Source organism: Arvicanthis niloticus, chromosome 12 (assembly GCF_011762505.2).
Source record: "Arvicanthis niloticus isolate mArvNil1 chromosome 12, mArvNil1.pat.X, whole genome shotgun sequence".
Taxonomy (NCBI): Eukaryota; Metazoa; Chordata; class Mammalia; order Rodentia; family Muridae; genus Arvicanthis; species Arvicanthis niloticus.
Genome location: NC_047669.1, coordinates 48,458,072 through 48,481,230, shown reverse-complemented (window position 1 = coordinate 48,481,230; position 23,159 = coordinate 48,458,072). Strand labels below are relative to the sequence as shown.

The 23,159-nt window shown below is 36.3% G+C and overlaps 1 protein-coding gene across 1 annotated transcript in view; it reads left to right on the top strand.

Annotated features, from left to right (window-relative positions):
• The window catches only part of Znf654 (zinc finger protein 654), a 61,180-nt gene that overhangs the window by 25,211 nt on the left and 12,810 nt on the right, over positions 1–23,159 (top strand). Inside the window, exons 3-4 of the mRNA XM_034515271.2 lie at positions 8,060–8,141; positions 22,679–22,814. Coding sequence (XP_034371162.1) covers positions 8,060–8,141; positions 22,679–22,814 — 218 coding nt within the window. The remainder of the gene's footprint in view (positions 1–8,059; positions 8,142–22,678; positions 22,815–23,159) is intronic.

The following is a 23,159-nucleotide window of genomic DNA, read 5'->3' as shown; positions in this document are numbered from 1 at the left end:
ACCTGTCCCTCTAGAATGCTGGAATTAATCAAAGGTGTGTGCTACCATGCCAAACTTCATAGCATTTTTTTTTCTTTTTTTATTTCCTTTTCTTGTTTTAGATATTTAGCTTTATAATCAACTTCTTTCTAAATTTATACGGTTAATGTATGGAAGCACACACAAGGCCCTAACTATTGTCAAATCTCTGAAGGCTCTCTATAAAACAAAAGATTAATGTTAGCGATTTTTTGTTTGTTTGTTTTTGTTTTTAGTTTTTAGGAAGGAAGCTTTCTCAATAACACAAAAGTACTAACTGGAGCAGGAATGCTGATGTAGAAACTGAAGTTATCCAGAAGATCTAGTTAAGTAAATTTAAGAAAGTAGTAGTTAGACAGCTTTCTTTACTTGTAAAAGAATACTTAAAAATGATCAACTTAAAAAGAGGGTAGGTTTGTTTGTTTTGTTTGTGGAGTATATACATGTATGTGTGCCAAGTTACCCTTGTGTGTGTGGGACAGAATTGCCCTCTACCTTACCCCAGAACTTGGTGTTTTCCTAGATTGGCTAGCCATTGAGTACCAAGGCTTCTTCATCTGTCTTTATACAGGGGTATGTCATTGCCCTTTGCTTTTATATGAATGCTGAGTTTCATACTCAGGTTCTCATAATTGTAAAGGTTGCACTTTATTCAAGGAACCATCTTTTTAGCCATCTATGGTAGGTTTATTTTAGTTGAAAGTTTTGGAGATTCAGTCTATTGTTATTCCTATTGGGTCTTTAGAAACACTGTGCATCATGGCTAAAACGTTCACAGATGAGAAAGCTGGTTACTTCATGGCAGCAAGGAAACAGGAAACAGGAAGATACCAGAGACCTTCGATGCCCTTCAAGGGACACAAACAATGACATAAGAACTATTTCAGGACACTCCCACCAGTAACACAAGCTGGTGACCAAGCTTTTATCTATGGCAATTGGAAGACTTCAAACATGTAACCATGCTGTTTAGTCTGGTAGATACACTAAACAGATTTTCAGTGTAGATGGAACAGCTGTGTATTAGAAGATAATGCAAGATAGCTTTTGAAATTGTGTGTTGTGTGACCACACATGGTTGTTAATTGAATGGGAAAGTTGTGAAAAATTAGCAACATAAAAGTTTATACACTTGAAATGACCAGATCTTAATTCACACTCAATTACATGATGAATTTAAGGTATTTCTGGTTCTGTTCACTCATGTTATATCACACAATTTACCCTTGGTTCTTTTTTTTCTTTGTATAGTTCTATTTGTTTCTTTTTTTCCCCAAAGACATTATAAATTTTATTTTATTTTTTTAATGTTAATCAAAGGCTTTATAAGTTTGGTAATGCTCAATAACAAGATGCTCATTCAATTAGAAGTGTAACCCAATACCCAACCTAGATATATCAACTATCTTTGACTGGTGGAGACACTCGAACATCCATCTCCATGTTCCCCCACCTCTTATCACCTAGCTCCTCCTCTTTTTCTCCTCCTCCTCTCCTTACTCCTCCCACCTTAGCTCCTCCTACATATCACTCTTCCTGTTAAAATAAAACTTTTCTCTTAAAATACAATTAGAGCATAACGATACCAATTTGGGTCAGTAAAGTACAAGATAGACCGAATACCAGTCCATTATTTTGTTGACTAACCAGAACCTATGTCATCCCTCCTAAATAAAAGACTTAGTTCTGAACCTGGCTTTTTTTTTTTTTTTTTTTTTTTTTTCTTGGCTTTAGAATGATTGTCAGCTGAAAACCATCTTCTCAAATCTTTTCTTTCAAAGTAAATAGCCAGGATTGGCTATGAGACTGAGACTATAAGTCTTCAACCCTGTCAGAAATCCAGAATGACTGAGTTAACTGAAATTATGGGAAGCACAAAACATAGCTTCTAAAATTTAGCCAAATGATAGAGACCGCTGAACATCTGGACAGTCCCTATACTACAAAATGTTGGAGCATCTGATCTTCAGCCTTCTGGCCCAGGATCATCTGACAGACCTAATAATGCAGAATTATTAAGGGCTGATTCTGTCTTGGCAGATATAATCTTCTCTGTCTTGGCAGATAGTCTACTATTAGACTATTAGACTACTATTAGAATAGTCTACTATTCTGCAAGTGTGTTCTTTTCTGGACAGTGAGTTGTCTGTAGATGAAAAGAGGCAATTCTTGCCTAGTGGCTGTCTCACCACAATTGGAATAACTCCAAAGATGGTCAATTTCTTTTTAGAATCCAAGACAGGAAGCTGTCAGGAGCAGACAGGTCTCTAATCAAAATGAACATTAATGCAGAAATGTTTGTAACATCAATTCTGTGGATTTCTGTTGTTTTGAAAACCAACTATCCATGTAAGGCAATCTGGACTATTGTCTGTTAACTCCTCTCAGCTATTTCTAAATAAAATATAGAAAACACCCTAACAATAAACTCAGAGCCATGAATTTGCTATAGGCCCTTAACTCACAGGCTAACCATCTCAAATCAGTTAGAAAAGTTAAAGAAGAACTGGGTCTAAGCCTTGTATTCCTAAATGTGTTATACTGGCGCAATGCCTATAATAGTAACAATATTCATCTCACTTTTATATTAATAAGAAGCTCATACCAATGAAAACCTTAAATTTGAAATCAAAGTAAATTTTGTACCATTTAAGAAATTATAACTTCATCTTAATAACAATTATACATATTTCTACCAGTAGGTTATGGCTATGCAATAAATGTTAGCTAATCCTCCCTGTTCCACCAAAACCACTACTTTTCCCTACCAAGACAGCCCAATATTAACCACCTCAGTCCCCAAGCCCAGGGAATAGGGGTGCCGACTCTTCATTAACTTCTTCAAGCTGATTATGGGTGTTGAGATATTAGAAGAAGATATTAGCAGGGGGAAGAGTAAATTGATAAGCCTCTGACACTGTGTCTTCACTGTATCCAGCTGAAATTCCAGGATATCAGAGGTTCAAGCAGGTCTGCTCAACTCACTTGATGAGTAGATACACCGAGGCTGTGTCTTCTGCAATATACAATTCTCAAAACAAATTTTAGTATCAAGATAATTTTTTGTTTGGATTCTGGAATCTAGTCTTCTGACAGCCTGCGTCTGTCATGTCTAATCCATATAATTCTGGGAGTTTTTATGAGGGTGTGCTCCCACCATCCTCCCATTCCTGCCTCTCTGCTCTCGAATTCCCCAATACTAGGGAACCCAAACTTCCAGGCACCAAGGCTGTCCACCTCCACTGATGCCTAACTACTCACCCCATCCTCCCTCCTCCAATTATTAAAAGGCTGTGCTCCCTCCATCCTCCCATTCCTGCCTCCCTGCTCTGGAAATTCCCCAACAGTAGGGAATCCAAACTTTTAGGCACCAAGGACCTCCACTTCCACTGATGCCTGGCAAGACCACCCTCAACTACCTATACAGGTAGAGCCATGAGTCCCTCCCTTTGTGTTCTTGGGCTGGAGATTTTAGAATGGCTACTCCAGCTTGTTTCTTAGGACCCTTTGCATGAAAATTGGTTTTCCAGCCTTTTACTCTAAGGTAGAGTTTTTCTTTGTCACTGAGGTGGCTTTCCTGTATGCAGCAAAATGCTAGGTCCTGTTTATGTATCCAGTCCATTAGCCTATGTGGAATTGAGTCCATTGATGTTAAGAGATATTAAGGAACAGTGATTGTTGCTTCCTGTTATTTTTGTTATTAGAGGTGGAATTATCTTTGTGTGGCTATCTCCTTTTGGATTTGTTGAAAGAGGATTACTTTCTTGCTCTTTCTGGGGTATAATTTCCCTCCTTGTGTTGGAGCTTTTCCGCTATTATCCTTTGTAATTCTGGGTTTGTGGAAAGATATTGTGTAAATTTGGTTTTGTCGTGGAATATCTTGGTTTCTCCATCTATGGTAATAGAGAGTTTTGTTGGGTATAGTAGCCTGGGCTGGCATTTGTGATCTCTTAGGGTCTGTATGACATCTGTCCAGCATCTTCTAGCTTTTATAGTATCTGGTGAGAAGTCTGTTGTAATTCTGATAGGTCTGCCTTTATATGTTACTTGGCCTTTTTCTCTTACTGCATTTAATATTCTTTCTTTGTTTTGTGCACTTGGTGTTTTGATTATTATGTGATGGGAGGTATTTCTTTTCTGGTCTAGTCTATTTGGCGTTCTATAGGCTTTTTATATGTTTATGGGCATCTTGTTCTTTAGATTATGGAAGTTTTCTTCTATAATTTTGTTGAAGATATTTATTGGCCCTTTAATTTGGGAATCTTCACTCCTTAGGTTTGGTCTTCTCATTGTGTCCTGGATTTCCTGGATGTTTTGTGTTAAGAACTTTTTGCATTTTGTGTTTTCTTTGACAGTTGTGTCAATATTTTCTATGGTATCTTCTGCACCTGAGATTCTCTCTTCTATCTCTTGTATTCTGTTGGTGATGCTTACATCTGTGACTCCTGATTTCTTTCCTAGGTTTTCTATGTCCAGGGTAGTCTCCCTTTGTGATTTCTTGATTGTTTCTACTTCCATTTTTATGTCCTGGATGGTTTTGTTCAATTCCTTCACCAATTTGGTTGTGTTTTCTTGTAATTCTTTAAGGGATTCTTGTATTTCTTCTTTAAGGGATGCTACCTGTTTACCTGTGTTCTTCTCAAATTCTTTGAGAGTGTTATTTATGTCCTTCTTAAGGTCCTCTATCATTATCATTAGAAGTGATTTTAAATCTGAATCTTGCTTTCTTAGTGATATGGGGAATTCAGGACTTTCTTGTGTGGGAGAACTAGATTCTAATGAGGCCAAGTTTGCCTTTCACCATCTGTATCTCCTCAGTGCTACCTGTCCTGTCCGTGACTGGAGCCTGTCTTTTGTATTATTTTGGTTGTATCAGAACTGTGTGGTTCGGGTATTACTACTAGGGTTAGACCTGGGCCCAAGATCTACTCAGTGCTCAGGTGCAGACAGGAAGGAATCAGTGTTCCAGGCCAGGAGTGACTTCCTGGGTCCTAGTGGGTCCCAGTTACTCCCTGTTTGGGTTTCATTTTCTCTTTACCTAAGATACTGCCCTGGTTAGAGCTCCTGGAAGGCCTGCTTTTTCTGGGTTCTGTGATATTGGGGGCAGAGCTGCTGCCTCGTATCGGCTCAGTGCTCTGGCCCAGACCAGAAGCTAGCCTTGGTTCTTAACACTTAACTTGCATGCCTTGTACTGACTACACTGTCATGCTATGTAGTATCAGTGAGTGCTGTCTTATACATCTTGGCTCAACGATATTTCTTATAAATTGCAATGTTTTTACTGTACATACAAAATTTTCTATGTAGAGAAACATAGTCACCTAATTCTGGAAAACAAAGACTTTTAATAATTTCCTACCAGTGCTCTATGTAAGTACCAAATTAGTTGATCTTTGTGTTGTATTGTGTTAGAAGGCTTGATTGTAAAAGTGGCTGTTTGAAAGCTGATTTGAGTCTTATAAAGAAATGATAAATGAATTTGGGCTTAGGATTAGGTCTGGATTGTCAGCAATTTCTGAAAGTCCCCAAACACACTTCAGTCATTTTGTACTATGTATTTATATTAAGGAACGTTTTTCAACATTGATAATTATAAAAGCAAAATGTCAATCAACTCTGGAAAACACAGAACATATTCTATGTCATCATATAATATTCAAACAATATATAAATTTCTATGTAACAATAAAAGAATACATATGGCAATTTGTTTTCATCTTTAGTCAGTGGTAAAATTAAATGTATAAGGAAGAATTAAAGTAAATTTCCTTACAGCTATTATCAGTAAGTGTATATTGTGTATACCTATATATCCAGAATCATATAAAAAATTTTCAAGTGAAAAGGAACAAGAAGAAAAGAAAAAAAAAAAAACATTTAAAGAAGTCCTGTTGTAACTCTAAGATAACCAAAGAAGTTTGTAGCAGTCCAGACTGGTAGACCCTTGTTTACCATTTCTGAAAAATCTAGGGTCCTTAAGAATTCTACCAAATATCTATCAAACTTTACTAGTAGAACAACACCTGAATGATGAAACACCTTTCCCAATATGGTTTGCTGGGTCCAGTCTTGAGACCTACTGCTTAAAGAGAAAGATTTCTTTCAAAGTGTACTGCTTGCTATCAATGGACCTGTTCATTCAAGAGCTCTCATGAAGGTTTACAGCAAAGTTAATGTTATTTTCATGCATATGTATCTATTTTGCAATAAGCAGTGACTTAAAATTTCGTGTCTTATTTGACAATTTTATTTTATAAAGTGATTCTTGTCTTATAGGTAGTAATTCCCTGATTGACCTAGGAAAATTATATTATCTTTTTTTTTTAAAGATTTATTTATTTTACATATGTGAGTACTCTGTCACTGTCTTCAGACATACCAGAAGAGGGCATCAGATCTTATTACAAATGGTTGTGAGCCACCATGTGGTTTCTGGGAATTGAACTCAGAACCTCTGGAAGAGCAGATGGTGCTCTTAACCACTGAGCCACCTCTCCAGCCCTGGAAAATTATATTATAATAGCAATAAAAAAAATACTTGTAGTGCATAGGAGGATTCTATTAAAAAAAATAATATATATGGGAATTTGAAGTAGATTCTAACTGTATGGATAACTTTAGTAGAGGAATTAACTGAAGATGTAGTAAAAAGAATTATGCACAGAGCCTGGGGATACAAATGAATTGCTATAACCAATTTTAAAATAGGAAGAGTCAACATCTTATGAATAAGTATAGTACTTTTTAAATGACCCCGGGTAGAAACCTATCATGTTTACTTAGGAACTTAGCAGGTAGATTTCTTGATTCCAAAAGTTTGAGGCCAGCTTCAGAGCATAGGAGGAGTAAGTGAGCCTCCAATAAGAAAAAGAAAAGTAGTTTTTGAGATAAATCTTGGAGAAGGTACTATTAAATATTGCTAAGTAGTCAACAAAAGAAAAATACATTGTCTAAACTCAGTTGATAAAGAGGTTTGAGAGTTTCATTCCAACTTTTACTAATATCATAGATTTTCTCCTCTCTGGTGCTAGGGATTAAATCTAGGGTGTTTTTCGTGCTAGGCAAGGACTCTAGCACTGAGCTGCATCCTGAGTTCATTTCAATTTTGTAAAAGTTCTAATTCACGTTGTAGCATGTGATGCTGTCTGAATCATATTCCAAAGAATCTCTGAAAAGGAGAACCCAAATGATGTGGCAACTTCATTGTTATCTTTTTCTTTTTCATAATTAGAATATATCATTGTACAAAATAATGGGTTTTACTCTGAGATTTTTATACACAGATATGATAAACTGTGACTGTGTCATCCCACTGATCCACTCACTGTTCACTGTCCTTTCTGCCACTTGTCCCCTTTTCTTTTTCCAGCTCATCTTTGACTTCTGGGCCTTATACTTTATACTAAAGAGAGATAGTTGCCTTTATTGGTTTCTGATCTCCCTAAGTAATCTACCAAAATAGAAATATTGTATGTTGGTGAGTACACAGAGGTTTCCCTTGATGTATGACATGTACATTCTAGAATTTCCAGTAGTTGTTTAAAACCCCAGATAGTAAGGAGCTCCACATACAGTTTTTCCTCTACATATTATCATATAGTACCAAGCTTGATCTGACATATTTTAATCTCTTGTCATTTTGCATCATTACTTTTTGTGCGTTGTAAGTTGTTTTTGTATTTTCAGACAGTATTTCATGTATTCTAGGCTGGCTTCAGACTTGGCATGTAACTGACGATGATGTTGAACTTCTGGTCTTTTTGTCACTTTCCAGGTTCTAGGATTAAAGACATGTACCAATATACCTCTTTCTGTGCTGTGCAAGAGATGGGTTTTGTGTATGTCAGGGTTTTGTGTATGACAACTGAGCTAAATCCTTAGCCCTTTAATGATTTTTTTAAAATCAAGTATTTATAAGTAAAGTATTTGATATTAGAGAGATATTACAACTTGGTAGTCTTTTAAAATAGAACAAACCCACAAAGCAATGAAAATTATATATATATATATATATATATATATTTTTTTTTTTTCTTTTCAGGAGTTTCTTTGAGTTGCTCCTGTTCTTTGGAAGAGATGAGTTTTATGAAGAACCCTTAAAGGATATTCTTGGCTCATTCCAGGTAAAATAGTTCACTATTTTATATTTTATACACACATAAGTCAGTTTGATTCTCTCTCTAAAAGTAGTTTATCATATTTAGATTTTGCTTAAAAGTTGTTATGGTCACTTCAGTTACAGTTTTAAAGATTCCCCTATATGGGCAGGTAATGGAAAATCATGAAATCAATTTTAACTGATTTCTCAAACAGCTTCTATCCTGGATTCAAATGTGGTTGCCTAAAGAACCTAAGCACATGTGGGAACATACTAACTTTTTCCCTTCCCCTGGTGAAGAAGCAAGCTACTTGCTCTGTTTCTTTTCCCCATTTCATGGAACTTCTGTAGGTTGTTGTTCTTGTTATGAAACAAATCTAGACAAGAATGTCAAAGAAGTGAGGTGGCTTAGTTGGCAAAATGCCTGCCCTCAGAAGCATCAGGATTTGAGTTTGGCTTCCAACACCCATAAAATCCATTAGGGGCTGGATAGATGACTTTGTGGGTAAAGGTGCTTGCTGCCAAACAGAATGACTTGAGTTTAATCCCTGGATCCTACATTGTAGAGGGAGAAAACCAACTTCCAATGGGTTATTTTCTGAATGCTACATGTGTGTTCACACATGTACACGAAATAAATTATTATAGAAAAAGTTCAAGACATAGATTTACACTTCTGTAATTGTTGTGCTTAGGAGGTGGTAATGGGGTGATGCTACTAGCTCACTGGCTATCCAGTCTAGCTGAATTGAGAAGCTTCAGGTTCAGTTAAAAGACTGTCTCAAAAATAAGGTGGAGGGCAAGTGAGGAAGATAGCCACCATCAACCTCTGGCTTCCACACTCAGAAACACACTTCCTTGTGCACCTGATTACACTTGCATATATGCATGTGTACATACAGTGCACAAACAGAGTGAAAATTTTAAGACCTCTTCTATCTATCTACAATAGTTTGGTTCTTTTAGTCATTTCTTTAGGAACAACACATAGTACACTGCTCACCCATATGTTCTCACTGTTATCTCATCAGCACTTCTCTTGGTTGGAATAAAACACAGCAGAGTTGGAGCACTCCAGGGGCTGATCATATATGATCATACCTGTCATATAGAACATTACTATAGTATTAAAGACTTATAGCTAATCGGGAGTTTGGCTGTATTATGAAACTTATATTTAGCATTCTACTGTGTCCATTCTTAATTCAACAAAATAGATCAAAACAACCTGTTTTCTAGTATCAGCACTTGGTAGGCAGAAACAAGCAGCTGTCTAAGTTTGAGACCAGCTTTGTCTTCATAGTGCTTTTCACATCAGCCAGAGCTACAGAGTGAAACCCTGTCTCAAAAATATATAAAGAGAAGATATCAGCAAATCAAAGCAAAAGCAAATCTACTTTGATTACATATTCAAGTTTTTAACACTTATTTTCTGTTTCACTTTGTCTTTGACACTTGTTGGCAATATACTTGTCTTAGGTTTTAATGCTGTAAAGAGACACTGTGACCACAGCCACTCAAAGCAAAACATTTCACTGGGACTGGCTTACAGTTTCAGAGATTTAATCTGTTATTGTCATGGTGGGAAACATGGTGGGTTCATGCAGACATGGGGCTGGAGAAGGAGCCAACAGAGCTACATCTTGATCCTCAAGCTGCAGAAGAGAACTGAGACCCAGTTCCTCCATCAAGCCACACCTAAGAGCTTCTGGGGACAATTTTTTTTCTTGTGTTGATTGAGTGCCACACCATTCTCACACTAGTACTGTTTTTTGGGAGGCAGAGGCAGGTAGATCTCTATGAGTTCGAGCCCATCCTGGTCTACAGAGCTAGTTCCAGGACAACCAGGCTACAAAACAGATAAACCCTATTTGGAAACAAAACAAAACCAAAAATAAACCAAAGCAAAAGAATAAATTTAAAAAATCTCTTTTTTTATTTTCTGCTTTTGGCTTCTTTGTAGTTTGAACTTATTTGAAGCTTTGTTTAGTTTTGTGCTGTGTAGTACTGGCTAGCCTAGAATGTACCATGTATCTCAGGTTAACCTCGATTTTGGGGCAGCGCAACATCTTTGTGCCAGTCTCCCAAATATTAGAATTAGAGGTATGGATCATTACACATAGCTCATTTGAGCCTTCTAACTCACAGAAGCTTTAAAACATCTGGTTCCATTTTAGCTTTACCTGGGGAATCAACTCTCATTTTCTGACCTGAGTTACTGCTGTTGGTATTCCCCAGGCTTCTTACCTTTGGGATCTAGCAAAGGCCAACATTCATTCTTATTCTGTATACCTCAGTAAAAGCTTGTGTTTGCAAAGCCTGGAAAGCTTCCTGTTTTTTGACTGATTATTGGTAATATAGTTATAATCTAATGTAGCCTTGAATTATTTTTAATACACTATCCTAGTAAAAATTCCTATTTCCCTGAGTATCTCACCTCTGTCCACTTTTTGAGTGTCATACTATATGTAGGTTTACAGTTGTGTTTTTTTTCTTCCACATTAAATGGGACAAACTGGGTTGCTAATATCTTGATATATACCACATTATATGAGGACCAAGTTAGAATTCAGATTATGATTTAGAAGTGTAAAGTGAGACCTGATGGTCTGCTTTGTAACAAGCTCCTAGATTATACTGGTGCTGCTAATCCCTAGATCTGTATTTTATTAAATTTATTCTCTCCTATCATATGACAAATATCAGTTCATTCTAGCTAGGGTATAGACTACAGACCAAAGAAATGACTTCAAGGCTGAGTGGGTTTGGGGTTAATGAATGATGACTCGGCAGAGCTACTTCACTGGAGTTCACTGTACAATGTTGAAACAGCTTCAGTGGAGTCCCCGCTTCCCAACAATCATTTACTGTTCATATAACCTCCTTCCTTTTGGAGGCAGAGGGTTGAATCCAGAGGAAAGAGCTCTAGTCATCCATATGTAGTTTCCCACGTGAAACTACAAACGGCCCAGTTTTATAGTTCTTTCTACCTCATGCTAGACAAACTACATGTTTTATCTAATAGTTTCCTTCTGCTGGCAAAATGCCCCTGACAGTGCTTTTAAGACAGATAGTGACAACCATAGGATTCAAACCTAGTTTTTAAACTTACTCTGTTCTTTCATGAATTTCTGACTACCTAAAATTGGAGTTTCTCAAGTATAAATTGTAAACTTTGTTTAAAACTTCCTGCATAAATTAAGGGGATTATTTATTTATTTATTATTTTGGGAGAGTTTCATATGAGCATATCACTTCCTTATCTCCTTCAAATTCTTCTGTGTTCTCCCAATTCACCTTCAAATTCACTGCCTCACTATTATCATCATCATCATTTTTATATGTAGTAGAAACAGACCTACAGAATCTATTTAGGTGTGCTGAAATGTACATGTGATTGGGGCTGTTTGGTGGTATTATCATGCATGTCTTCTTTAACTCATCACTGCTGAACTATTGTGGTTGTAGCTTCGCTCCCGTGCTGAACTGACAGTATTTTACAGCAGGCATCCCTGTCCTGGGGCTCATCCCTCCCTGTCCTGGGGCTCTTACAAACTCTCCATCTCCTTTTTCTATAGTGTTCTATAGAGCATTAGGTGTAGGAGATGAATTATTGGTGTGTACAATAATTTATTTTCTGCATTTTTAACCAGTTGTGGATTTTTGTAATATTCTTTATCTGCTGCAAAAAGATGTTTCTTTGAGTTGAGAGATAACTTTCCTGTGTGTAAGAAGATATATTAAGTGGGCCTTATATTCAATTAAGTGGCTGTTGGTTTCTTCAAGATAAAAGTACGACTATTGAACCACTAAGGATATCTGCTAGGCCTGTTGATGTTGAAGGAACCTTCACTTTTTATAGCCAAATATAGCCCATAAGGATTTCTGTCTTAGCTTTGAGTTTCAGTACTTTTTCTTTACCTCTACATGATATGTATTTCTCATATGATGCACTTACCTCTTCATCATACAGATTAATATCTAATTAAATGACAAAAAATGTACAATGATGAAAAATTAATTGTGAATTCTGGATGAGGGCCAATCTTAGTTAGGGTTTTACTGCCGTGAACAGATACCATGTTCAAGGCTACTCTTACAAGGGATAGCATTTAATTGGGGCTGGCTTACAGGTTCAGAGGTTCAGTCCAATATCATCAAGGTGGGAGCATGGCAGCATCCAAGCAGGCATGATGCAGGAGGAGCTGAGAGAGAGTTCTACATCTTCATCTGAAGGCCGCCAGGAGAAGATTGGCTTCTACATGGTTAGGAGGAAGGTCCCATTGCCCACTTCCACAGTGATAAACTTCCTCTAACAAGGCCACACCTACTCCTAATAGTGCCACTTCCTAAACCATGCATATTCAGTCCACCACAGGGTCTTAAGCAAACTATTCAGACAAGAAATTAGATGTTGGGGTTTGTCTGGGAAGGCAGTTAACTACAATAAAAAACACATTACTGTAAAGAAACAATCCCTAAAATTGTTTTAAAGTTCATAGTTATAGCTATGCTGTTATACTTTTCAATTTTCAGAATGAAGGAAAAATGTTGCAAATTAAGACCCCATGTGGAACAAGCTAGATATCACAAAGGAGAAAAATCAGGCAGGCAGTGAGCTCCTCTATAGTAACAAATGACAGGATTATTAATGATTATGGTTTATTTCAAGTGTGAAAAGATTTAGTAAGACATCAACCAAGCCTTATAGTGTATGACAAAGGGCAACAGAAACAAATAATCCAAATACTTGGAAAACTGACTGTATGTCTTTTATCCATACTGATCAAACAAATAATTCACAGATGTGTTCACTACATAATATATCATAAAAAGCTAATCAATATAAGTCAAAGAAAATTTGAAACTTGTTATTATAGTTAGTGTAAATATTCTGTAATCTCCAGTGAGTCTATAAAAATAAAACAGGAGTAGAGGGGTACATACAGTGATGAAGAACTAAAAGTGTGGGTTATGATATTGGATGCGTGGAGATAGGGAGGAGGAAGGAAGAATCGGTGTTTTGAGGAATCTAGGTTGCAGTGTCCTTTCTAGAAGCAGTAATGATTGAGTGAAGAACAGAATGTAGGAAAATGTAACTTATACTCTAGATGTGCTGCAACATCTAAGTACAGATGCTTAGATAATATTGATACTTAGAATTTTATTTTCCTAGGTATTTTTGTTTTTGTTTATAATTTAAGGTCACTCTTCTTTACTGGTACATCAAGTACTTGTTTCTCCTAAAACCAGAGACTTTCCATGAAAACCTCAAAAAACCTAGATTATGGTCCATAGGTAGTGCACTTTGAAAAATTATCCTAAAGATTCAGTTTAGCAAAGTTCTATTGCTGGTATTCAAAACATTCTTTATGGTGGTGATCATGGTGGTTGGAATGAGAATGTCTCCCATAAACTCACATAGTCCCAGCTACTGACAGTTTTGTGGGTGAGGCTATGGGACCTTTAGAAGGTGCAGCATTGTTAAAGGAAGTACCTTTCTGTGGATATGGTATTGAGAATGTATCACCCTACTTCCAGTTTGCTCTTTCTGTTTTCCACATGTGATTGAAGATGTGATCTCTCAGCTTCCTGCTTAGGTTGTTTGCTGCCATGCCTCCCCCACAATTATGGACCTTCACTCTGGAACCGTAAGCCAAGTAACCTTTCTTTTACAAGTTGCTTTTGGTCATGGTGTTTTATTATAACAGTAACTAATATAGTGGTTAAACGAATACAACTCTTATCTTTAGAGAAGTACTTTGTGAGGAGCAGTTTTCTTTCCCCCCTCATTTATTTATTCACTTTACATCCTGGCTTTTGCTGCCTTCCAGTCCTCCCCACCCCAACCCCTCTCCTTTTCCTCTGAGGGGGTGGAGGCTCACCTTGGGTGTTCCCCCAACTGTGGCACATCAAGTCTCTGCAGGCAGGGCTAGGTGCATCCTCTCCCACTGAAGCCAGACAAGGTAGCCCAGCCAGGGTAATAGATTCCACAGACAAGCAACAACCCCTGCTCCAGTTGCTGGGGGACCCACATGAAGACCAAACTGCATATCCACTATATATGTGTGTGAGTGGGGTAGGATGTAGGGAAGCAGGTCTAGCCTGTGTATGTTCTTTAGTTGGTAGTTCAGTCTCTGAGAGCCCCCAAGGGTTCAGGTTAGTTCATTCTGTTGATCTTCCTGTGGAGTTCCTATCTCCTTCAGGCTGCAGTCCTTTGCCCAACCCTTTCATAAGAATCCCTGAGCTCTGTTCAGTGATTGGGTGTTGGTGTCTGCATGTATTTCAGAGAACAGCTGTGCTAGGGTCTTGTCTGTAAGCATAACAGAGTACCATTGATAGTGTCAGGGATTGGTTCTTGCCTATGGGATGGTTCCCAACTTTTGCCTGTTATTGGTTAGCCAGTCCCTCAGTCTCTGTTCTATCTTTGTCCTTGCATTTCTTGTAGATAGGATAGATTTTGGGATGAATATTTTGTGGGTGGATTGCTGTTCTTATCCCTCTATTGGGAGTCCTGCCCGGCTATAGGAGGTAGCCTTTTCAGGTTCCATATCCCCTCTGCTGTGAGTCACAGCTAAGTCATCCCCATAGACTCCTGGAAGCTTTCTTCATCCCAGGTTTCTGACACATCCTAGAGATCAACCACTACATCCAGCCTCAGCTCTTCAGATCTTTATTCACTCTCCTGGCCCTTTGACCCTCTCTTCTGTTTTTTTCCTAAACCTGATCCTGAACCACTCCCCACCTCATTTTCTTACCCATCCCTTCTACTACCCAGAAGAAGTGCCTTTATCTGCCTCTTATGACCATTTTATTCTCCCTTTTAAGTGAGATTCAAGCATCCTTTCTTGGGGCTTCCTTCTTGTTTAGCTTCTTTGGGTCTGTGGAGTGTAGTGTGGGTATCCTATACTTTATGGCTAATATCCTCTTATAAGTGAGTACAAACCATGCATGTCCTTTGGGTATAGATTACCTTCACTGAGGATGATACTTTCTAGTTGCTTCCATTTACCTGTAAAATTCATTATGCCCTTGTTTTTAATAGATGAATACTATTCAATTGTGTAAATGAGCCACATTTTCTGTATCCATTCTTCTGTTGAGGAACATCTGGGTTGTTTTCAGTTTCTGGCTATTATGAATATAGCTGCTATGAACACAGTGGAGCATGTGTCCTTGTGGTATGAAGGAGCATCTTTGAGTATTTTCCAAGGAGTGGTATAGCTGGGTCTTTAGGTAGAGCTATTTCCAATTTTCTGAGGTATCACCAAATTGATTTCCAAAGTGGTTGTACCAAGTTGCAATCCCACCAGCAATGGAGGAATGTTCCTCTTTCTCCACATCCTTGCCAGTGTCTGCTGTAGCCTGAGATTTTAATCTTAGCCATTCTGATTGATGTAAGGTGGAATCTCAGGGTCATTTTTATTTGCATTTCCCTGATGACTAAGGATGTTGAACATTTCTGTAAGCGCTTCTAGGCCGTTTGAGATTCCTCTGTTAAGAATTCTCTAGCTCTGTACTCCATTTTAAAATTGTACTCCATTTTAAAAGTTGTTTGTGTCTAACTTCTTGAGTTCTTTATATATTTTGGATATTAGCCCTCTGTTGAATGAAGGGTTAGTGAAGATCTTTTCCAAATCTATAGGCTGCCATTTTGTCCCTTTGTGTTACAGAAGCTTTTCAGTTTTGTGAAGTCCCACTTAACAATTGTTGGTCTTAGAGCCTGAGCCATTGGTGTTCTGTTCAGGGAATTGTCTCCTATACCAATGCATTTAAGGCTATTTCCCACTTTTTTTTTCTTTTAGATTTAGTATATATGGTTCTATGTTGAGGTCTTTGATCCACTTGGATTTGAGTTTTGTACAGGGTAAATATGGATCAATTTGTATTCTTCTACATGTAGACATCCAGTTAGACCAGCACCATTTGTTGAAGTTGCTTTCTTTTTTTCCACTGTATGGTTTTGTCTTCTGTGTCAAAAATCAAGTGCCTGTAGGTGTATGGGCTTATTTCAGGGTCTTCTATTGGATTCCATTGACCAACCTGTCTGTTTCTACACCAAATACCATGCAGTTTTTCTTACTATACACTGTAGTACAGCTTGAGATCAGGGATGGTGTTACCTTCAGAAGTTCTCTTATTGTTGAGGATTGTTTTAGGTATTCAGAATTTTTGTTTTTCCATATGAAGTTGAGAACTGCATTGTGTTGGAATTTTTATGAGAATTGTATTGAATCTGTAGATTGGTTTTGGTAAGGTGGCTATTTTCCATATGTTAATCCTACTGAGTCTTGAGCATAAGAGATCTTTCAATCTTCAGATGTCTTCTTCAGTTTGTTTTTCCATAGATTTGAAGTTCTTTCTTGTCATACAAGTCTTTCACTTGCCTGGTTAGTTTCACCAAAGTATTTTATATTATTTGTGGCTATTGTGAAGGGTGCTGCTTCCCTAATTTCATTCTCAGTCTGTTCATCATTTTTATAAAGGAGAGCTACTGATTTTTTTTTAATTTAGTTAATTTTGTATTCGATCTCTTTGTTGAAGGTGTTTATTGGCTGTTGGAAAATTCTCTGATAGACTTTTGGGGTAGCTTATATATACTATCACATCCTCTTCCAAGAGTAATGGCTTGACTTCTTCCTACCCAGTTTGTATCTCCTTGATCTCCTCTTGTTCTTTTATTGCTTTTGCTAGAACTTCAAGTGTTATAATAGGGAGAATGTGGGCAGCTTGGTCGTATCCCTGGTGTTAATAGAATTGTTTTAAGTTTCTGATTTTGTTTAATTTGATATTGAATATTAGCTTACTGGATATTGCTCTTATTATGCATATTGCTTTTTATTATGTTTAGGTATGCACCTTGTATCCCTCATCTATCTCTCCCAGAGTTTTAACATTGAAGGGGTATTATATTTTGTCAAAGGCTTTTTAAACATCTAATGAAATGATTATATGATTTATTTTCTCTTTCAGTTTGTATATATGATAGAGTACATTGATTTTTTTTTTGTATATTGAACCAACCCATGGTGCATGATATTTTTCATGTGTTCTTGGATTCAGTTTGAGTAATTATTGAGTTTTTTTTCATCAGTGTTCATAAGAGAAATCAATCTGAAGATCTCTTTCTTGGTTGAGATTAAGGAACTTGCCCTGTTGGTGGCAGGTGCAACATGACCTCTTATTCTCCAGACTGCACATGCATGTTCTGATAAATTGGATTTTATGTGTATTTCTTTATGTGGGATCCTGTGTTCAAATAAATCTTGCATAAATACCTTAAATCTTCAGGTCTTATATATTAGTGTTAGAATAATAAGAATAACCCATTGTTTGATAGCTGATCCATTGCTTATTTAAAACGTAGAAATTGTGATGCTCACTTTAAAAGTCTTTATACCAATTATACAAAGAGTTTTCTTGAAATCTGTTGATTTCTAGATTTCTATTGTTTTCAGAATATGTTGCTTATGTGTGTGGTGTGTTGTGTGTGGCATATATACTTTTTAGAGTGAGGGTATACATGTGTGTGAAGGTGCATGTGGAGGCCAGAGGTTAACTTTAAATGTTGTACTCAATCATTCTTTATCTTATTATTTGAAGCAGTATCTTTCACTGAGTCTGAAGCTTGTCAATTTGACTACATTGACTGGCCAACGCTTCAGGGATTCTCTTGTCTTATAATTCCAGATTCCTCAGACATTCTCCTTGTCTCTTGACTTCCTTTGTCTCAGAGCGTGTCTGCCTCTGGGCCTTGACCTCTGCTGTCCTTCCCATAGGATTGTGATATATAAGGCTAAAAGACAGAGAGTAGGTCTAGGAGTGTAACCACATGTCTTGCTTTTGCACAGATCCAAACCCAGTTCCTTAGGCATGGAAGGCACTTTTAATGGGTTGAAACCACTTCTTAGCCCTAGTTCCTGCTCAGATGTAAGAACTACTCCGCTACCTTCCTTCTCTGTAGGACTTGGGCCTACAAAAAAAAAAAAAAATGGGCTAAAAACTCATTAAAATGCTCCAAATGACAGGCTTTTCAACAGTAAATTCTGCCTTAAAAATTTAAAGACAGCATGCCAATAATAATAATAATAATAATAATAATAATAATAATAATAATAGTAATAACAACCACTATATAATAATGGAAATACTCGTGCATATTCACTGAAAATTATTTCCTCCTTTAAAAGTATTTTTCTAAAACAATAGTGTTTTCATTATTATGCATGTTCCTTATATATGGGCAAATTAGAATATTTTAGTTATTTTCAAACTTTTCATAGAAAAGAGGAACAAATTAATTTATTGTAAAAGTTTGTAACAACATTAAATTTTACATTTTTGCTGTTTTCACCAATGAAATTATAATAATAAAATTAGTGATAAGTAAATGATCATTTTTTTCATTTCTAAGTACTCTAAAGATTTTTGATTTTTTTTTTAAAAGATTGTTTTAGTATGCCAGCCTAACCTCCAACTCTCAAAGTAGCATGAGTTGTCCATGAGCTTGATCTTCCTGTTGAATTCCCAGTGCTGGGATTACAGGCATCAGTTTTATGTGGTGGTAAGGATTAAATCCAAGGCAAACATACCTAATCTTGATTTTACTGATGTGTGTTTTTGTAAGTAACCATACTGAAGAACATTTACATTTTTGCTTCCATTTGATATGGTAACTTACTTTGATACATGCTGTTATAAAATAAGAAAGATGTTCATGATTCCTTCATCTACACAGGTGCCTGTGACCTCTATTTTCATAAAAAATTAGCATTAAAAATATACTTTCTGGGTCTGGAGAGATGGCTTGGCAGTTATGAGCACTTGCTCCTCTTCCAGAGGATCCAGGTTTGATTGCCAGTACCCACATGACAGCTCACAACCATCTGTAACAACAGGTCCAGGGAATCTGATAGCTCCTTCTGGCTTTCATGGGCAATGTACATGGTGCACAAATGTACATACCTGCAAATCTTCCAAAATAAGATTTTTTTTTAAGGAAAAAAATGCTTGTTTGTGGAAACATGTTAGAAGGCACATTGTACAGTGAATGTGTGAGTGCTCTCACTCATGCTCACATGCAAAGGACAGAGAGGATGTTGAGTATCCTTCATCACTCTCCATCTTATTGTTTTTGAGACAGGGTCTTTCACTCAACCTGAAGTTGACCATGTCAGCTAGGGTTCCCAGCCAGTGAGTTTCTGCCCTAAGCAATGTGATAACAGGCATATCTGATTTTTATGTCGGTGCTTAGGATTCAAACCCAGGTCCTCCTGTTTATATAGCAAGTGTTATGATTCACTGAGTCATCGCCCCAGACCTGAATAAACTCCTAATTACCTAAAGAAAGTAAGATAATATTCAAAATCCTCATCTTAATGTGAAAATTAAGAGAAGATTGGTATAGATTTTAATACTGAAATGACAGTAATTAAATCTGTTGTGGATTGAAGTAGATAATAAAGACTTACTGAGAAGTAAGAATGTGCAAAGACAACACATTAATTAATCAACCAATCAATCAATCAATTATTTGACTTAATAGGATGGTTTTGGATAACACCGTGGAATTTATAGAAGAAAGAGTGACATGAGAAAAGGGCACAGGTAAAATACAAGGTGAATTTAAAATGTTGCAGACAAAGATGAAGAAAAGGATGTGTCATGTGTAATAGTTATGGTCCAGGTAGGTGGGGTCTTAAATTTCTAATTATGATAAGCAAATGAAGGGGTCAAACTTAGATGTAAAAAGATCCAGATACTGAAATTTAGCCTTATAGACAGATGTGGACTTGAAAATGGCAACCAGTTTAGGAAAGAAAACAATCTATCTTCAGAACAAAATATTAATCCTACTTTACAGTGGATTCTGAAAGAAAAGTAAGTAGAATTGTTTTCTTCATACCTTTGGCAAAGGCACAGTGTTGAAAGGAACTAGCTAAGGTAACTGTAATAAGCCTACTTCAGAAGCAGCTATAGTAAGTTACAGTAGAGGAGTATGTTAATGTACATCTATGCATTGTTTTAGAAACATTTTAAACATATGGCTAATGCTTCAGGAGAGAAAAATTCTATAGTGAAATAACTTCTATACTAACTTTGGGGATGTTAGTTTGAATAACATGCAAAAGCTATTAACACTATCTAAAGAAAGGAACTATTTTTATACTTATTTATTCTCTTTAATTCTGTCTTTTAAAAAGTAGACCACACTGAAATGATTCATTTTCATTACCTATATAAGTTATTTTCTATAGTAGTACTCTACAAAATTTATTATATTGACAAAAGAAACACACACAAACATACCAGGATAATCACACTGATGGGTTACACATTAAATGTGAAAGGAATAGTTTAAACTGTATCTTACCAGCTGGAGTGTGTATATTGTAATCCTAGCCCAGGTATAAGAAACACACATGCACGCGCACACTGACATCCTACCTCCCACGATTTCTTGAGGCTGGTACTTGTTAAAGATAAGATTGTCAGAGCTTTCTCTAAAAAACTTTCAATGGTCTAAATTAGAGGCTTTAGAGAACCCCCTTTTTTCTTTTTAAACTAAATTTCTACTTTTTTCTAAAAGGAAATTTATAGGATACACTAACATAGAATGAGTCCAGTTCTAAATACCCCAGCATAATTGGCAATATAACTGGTAATTCATATGTAGTCACACATATTTTTCCCACCACATATCCTTTAATAATTAATGTTATAGCATACTGAAAATGCACATGTTTTAAATGCTCAAGCAACTAGGTACCCTAAAATATATTATTTACACATACCACACATGCACTTTTTTTTGAAAATGTTAAAGTACTCTAAGAACTGAAAGCTCACCTTTAGTGAGTACTTACTATGTACAAAGCACTGCCCCAAGAACCTTTTTACTACTTACTGTATGTTAATATTTAATCCTCATGATAATCTTATGAAGTGAGCTCTTTTCAGTAGCCTGCTATAGAAAAATTAACTATAGAGCACAGAGTTAAGTAACTTGCCCACTCTAGGATTTTTTTAGTACTTAGTTGTTCTAATTTAGGGACACCCTTAAAAATCATTTAGGAGATAACTTATTTTCTAACAATTGAACTTTGTCCTCTTTGATGAAATAATTATATATGTGTGAAATAATCACACACACACACACTCAACTGCGACTTCTTTGGTGTGAAGTACTCCTAGTTCCCATTACCTGGGAGCCTGAGGGAAGACTCATTAAGCCCAGCAATTTGATACCAATCTGCGGAACAGGGATACCCCATTTGAAACTTTTGTTTTTCAGTTTCTCCCATCTTGTTCTTTAATAAAATAAACCCTCTTTTTTTTCTTAACCAATAAGTAAAAAATAATACTTAGAATTAACTTTTAGGTCAAAAATGTAATGTTCAAATGTTATAAAAACATAATAATTTAATACAAGTAAAGTAACAGTCATTGTGAATTTGTTAATTGATCATTCATCTAATAAATCAAACATTTTAATACCTTTTAAAATGTTAAACAGTTTTTATAAGATGCTAAGGTATTTGTCTGCTTCCAATATTATGTTAAGTACAGGAAAAAAATGGACAATTGTGCTTTAATTACAATGCAGACAATATTGAAATATATTCAGATACTTCCGGATTCATTATTGTCTTTTTTTCCTAAGGGTTCAAGCTCAACTTATTTATTTATTAAGTCTTAGTTTATTTTTCAAAATTCTAAGTTTCCTGAACAAGTTTTAAAACTCTTAGTGTATAATGAACCAAAAAGAACAGTCCAACAGGTACACAAATGATGTATATCTAAAGCCAGTTCATCAAACTCAGGAAATAAAATTAAGTAAATCAATGTAATTCCTTTATTAATGTTACAATATAATGAAATATGATTTAAAAGCACTGTATATATCTAAAAAACTGCAGAAGCTGGAGAGTACTGATTAATTACTACTTATTTTATTAGTACATGTATCTAAAACCTGCTCATGTTGTAAGTGTGATTTCTTTTCTCGGCCTGTGTTTCTTCATCTGCTAATCACAAATCTAATTTCCAAACAAAAGGAAGGGGACTGTTCAGTTTGAAACTTAATCACTGCAGCGTAAGACATGGCATAAGTTCAGGGCAGAGCAAGAGACCTGTGTCTCCTGTGCATAGATTGTATGTTCTGAGCAGTACCTCCCCTTAGGCTTTGCCTGTCATTGTTAACAGAAACTTTTTTTGAATTTTTATGTAAACTTAACAGATCATTGAATTTTCAGCTTTTTGCAACCTGGTTCTTTCCCTACAAGTGATTCACCTGTAGGCTTTTCCCTTTGGTTACCTGTTATCCCTGTTTTAATGGGATTTTTTTTTTTCAGTCCAATCATGTATAACTGTGTAACCTTTGACATTAAGACTATTTGTTACTAGTGGGGTTTTGTTGCCCTACTTAAGTTTCAATGATACCCTTTTCTCTTTTATAATTGAGTGCTATCATGTGGCCATCAGTCACTTTATGGACCATGATGATCAAGTAGTTTTTAACTCCTTTAAATTGACAAAACCAAAATGATTTTTCTCTCCTAGGAATGCCAGAATCACCTCCGCAGATATGGAAATGTGAATCTGGAACTGGTGACTCGAATCATTAAAGATGGTGGCCCATGGGAAGATCCAGTGTTGCAAGCTGTTCTTAAAGCCCAACCGACATCTCAGGAGATAGGTACTTCAGGAGAGTCAACACCAAAACCATTTCTTTTCTGACTTGGCCCAAAGTGCTTCTTGATACCAGCTTTGTTACATTCTTTCTAGTAATAGTACTGTGGCTGTTGACATATTTACTGGGTTATAGGGAGTTTGTTTTTAAACCCTTCAGTTATAGTTTTAAAATATGTTTAAGTAGCAACAGTTTGTTGTTGTTGATTTTTAAGTTTAAACCCTAAACCACAGAATATCCATTGCATCAGAGTTCTCTGAAGGTTGGAACTCTGATTTTATTTTACCTGTTACTATGGTAATATATTCTTGTGCCTGTATTCTATAGTTAGTCCAATGCCCTGTGCACAGT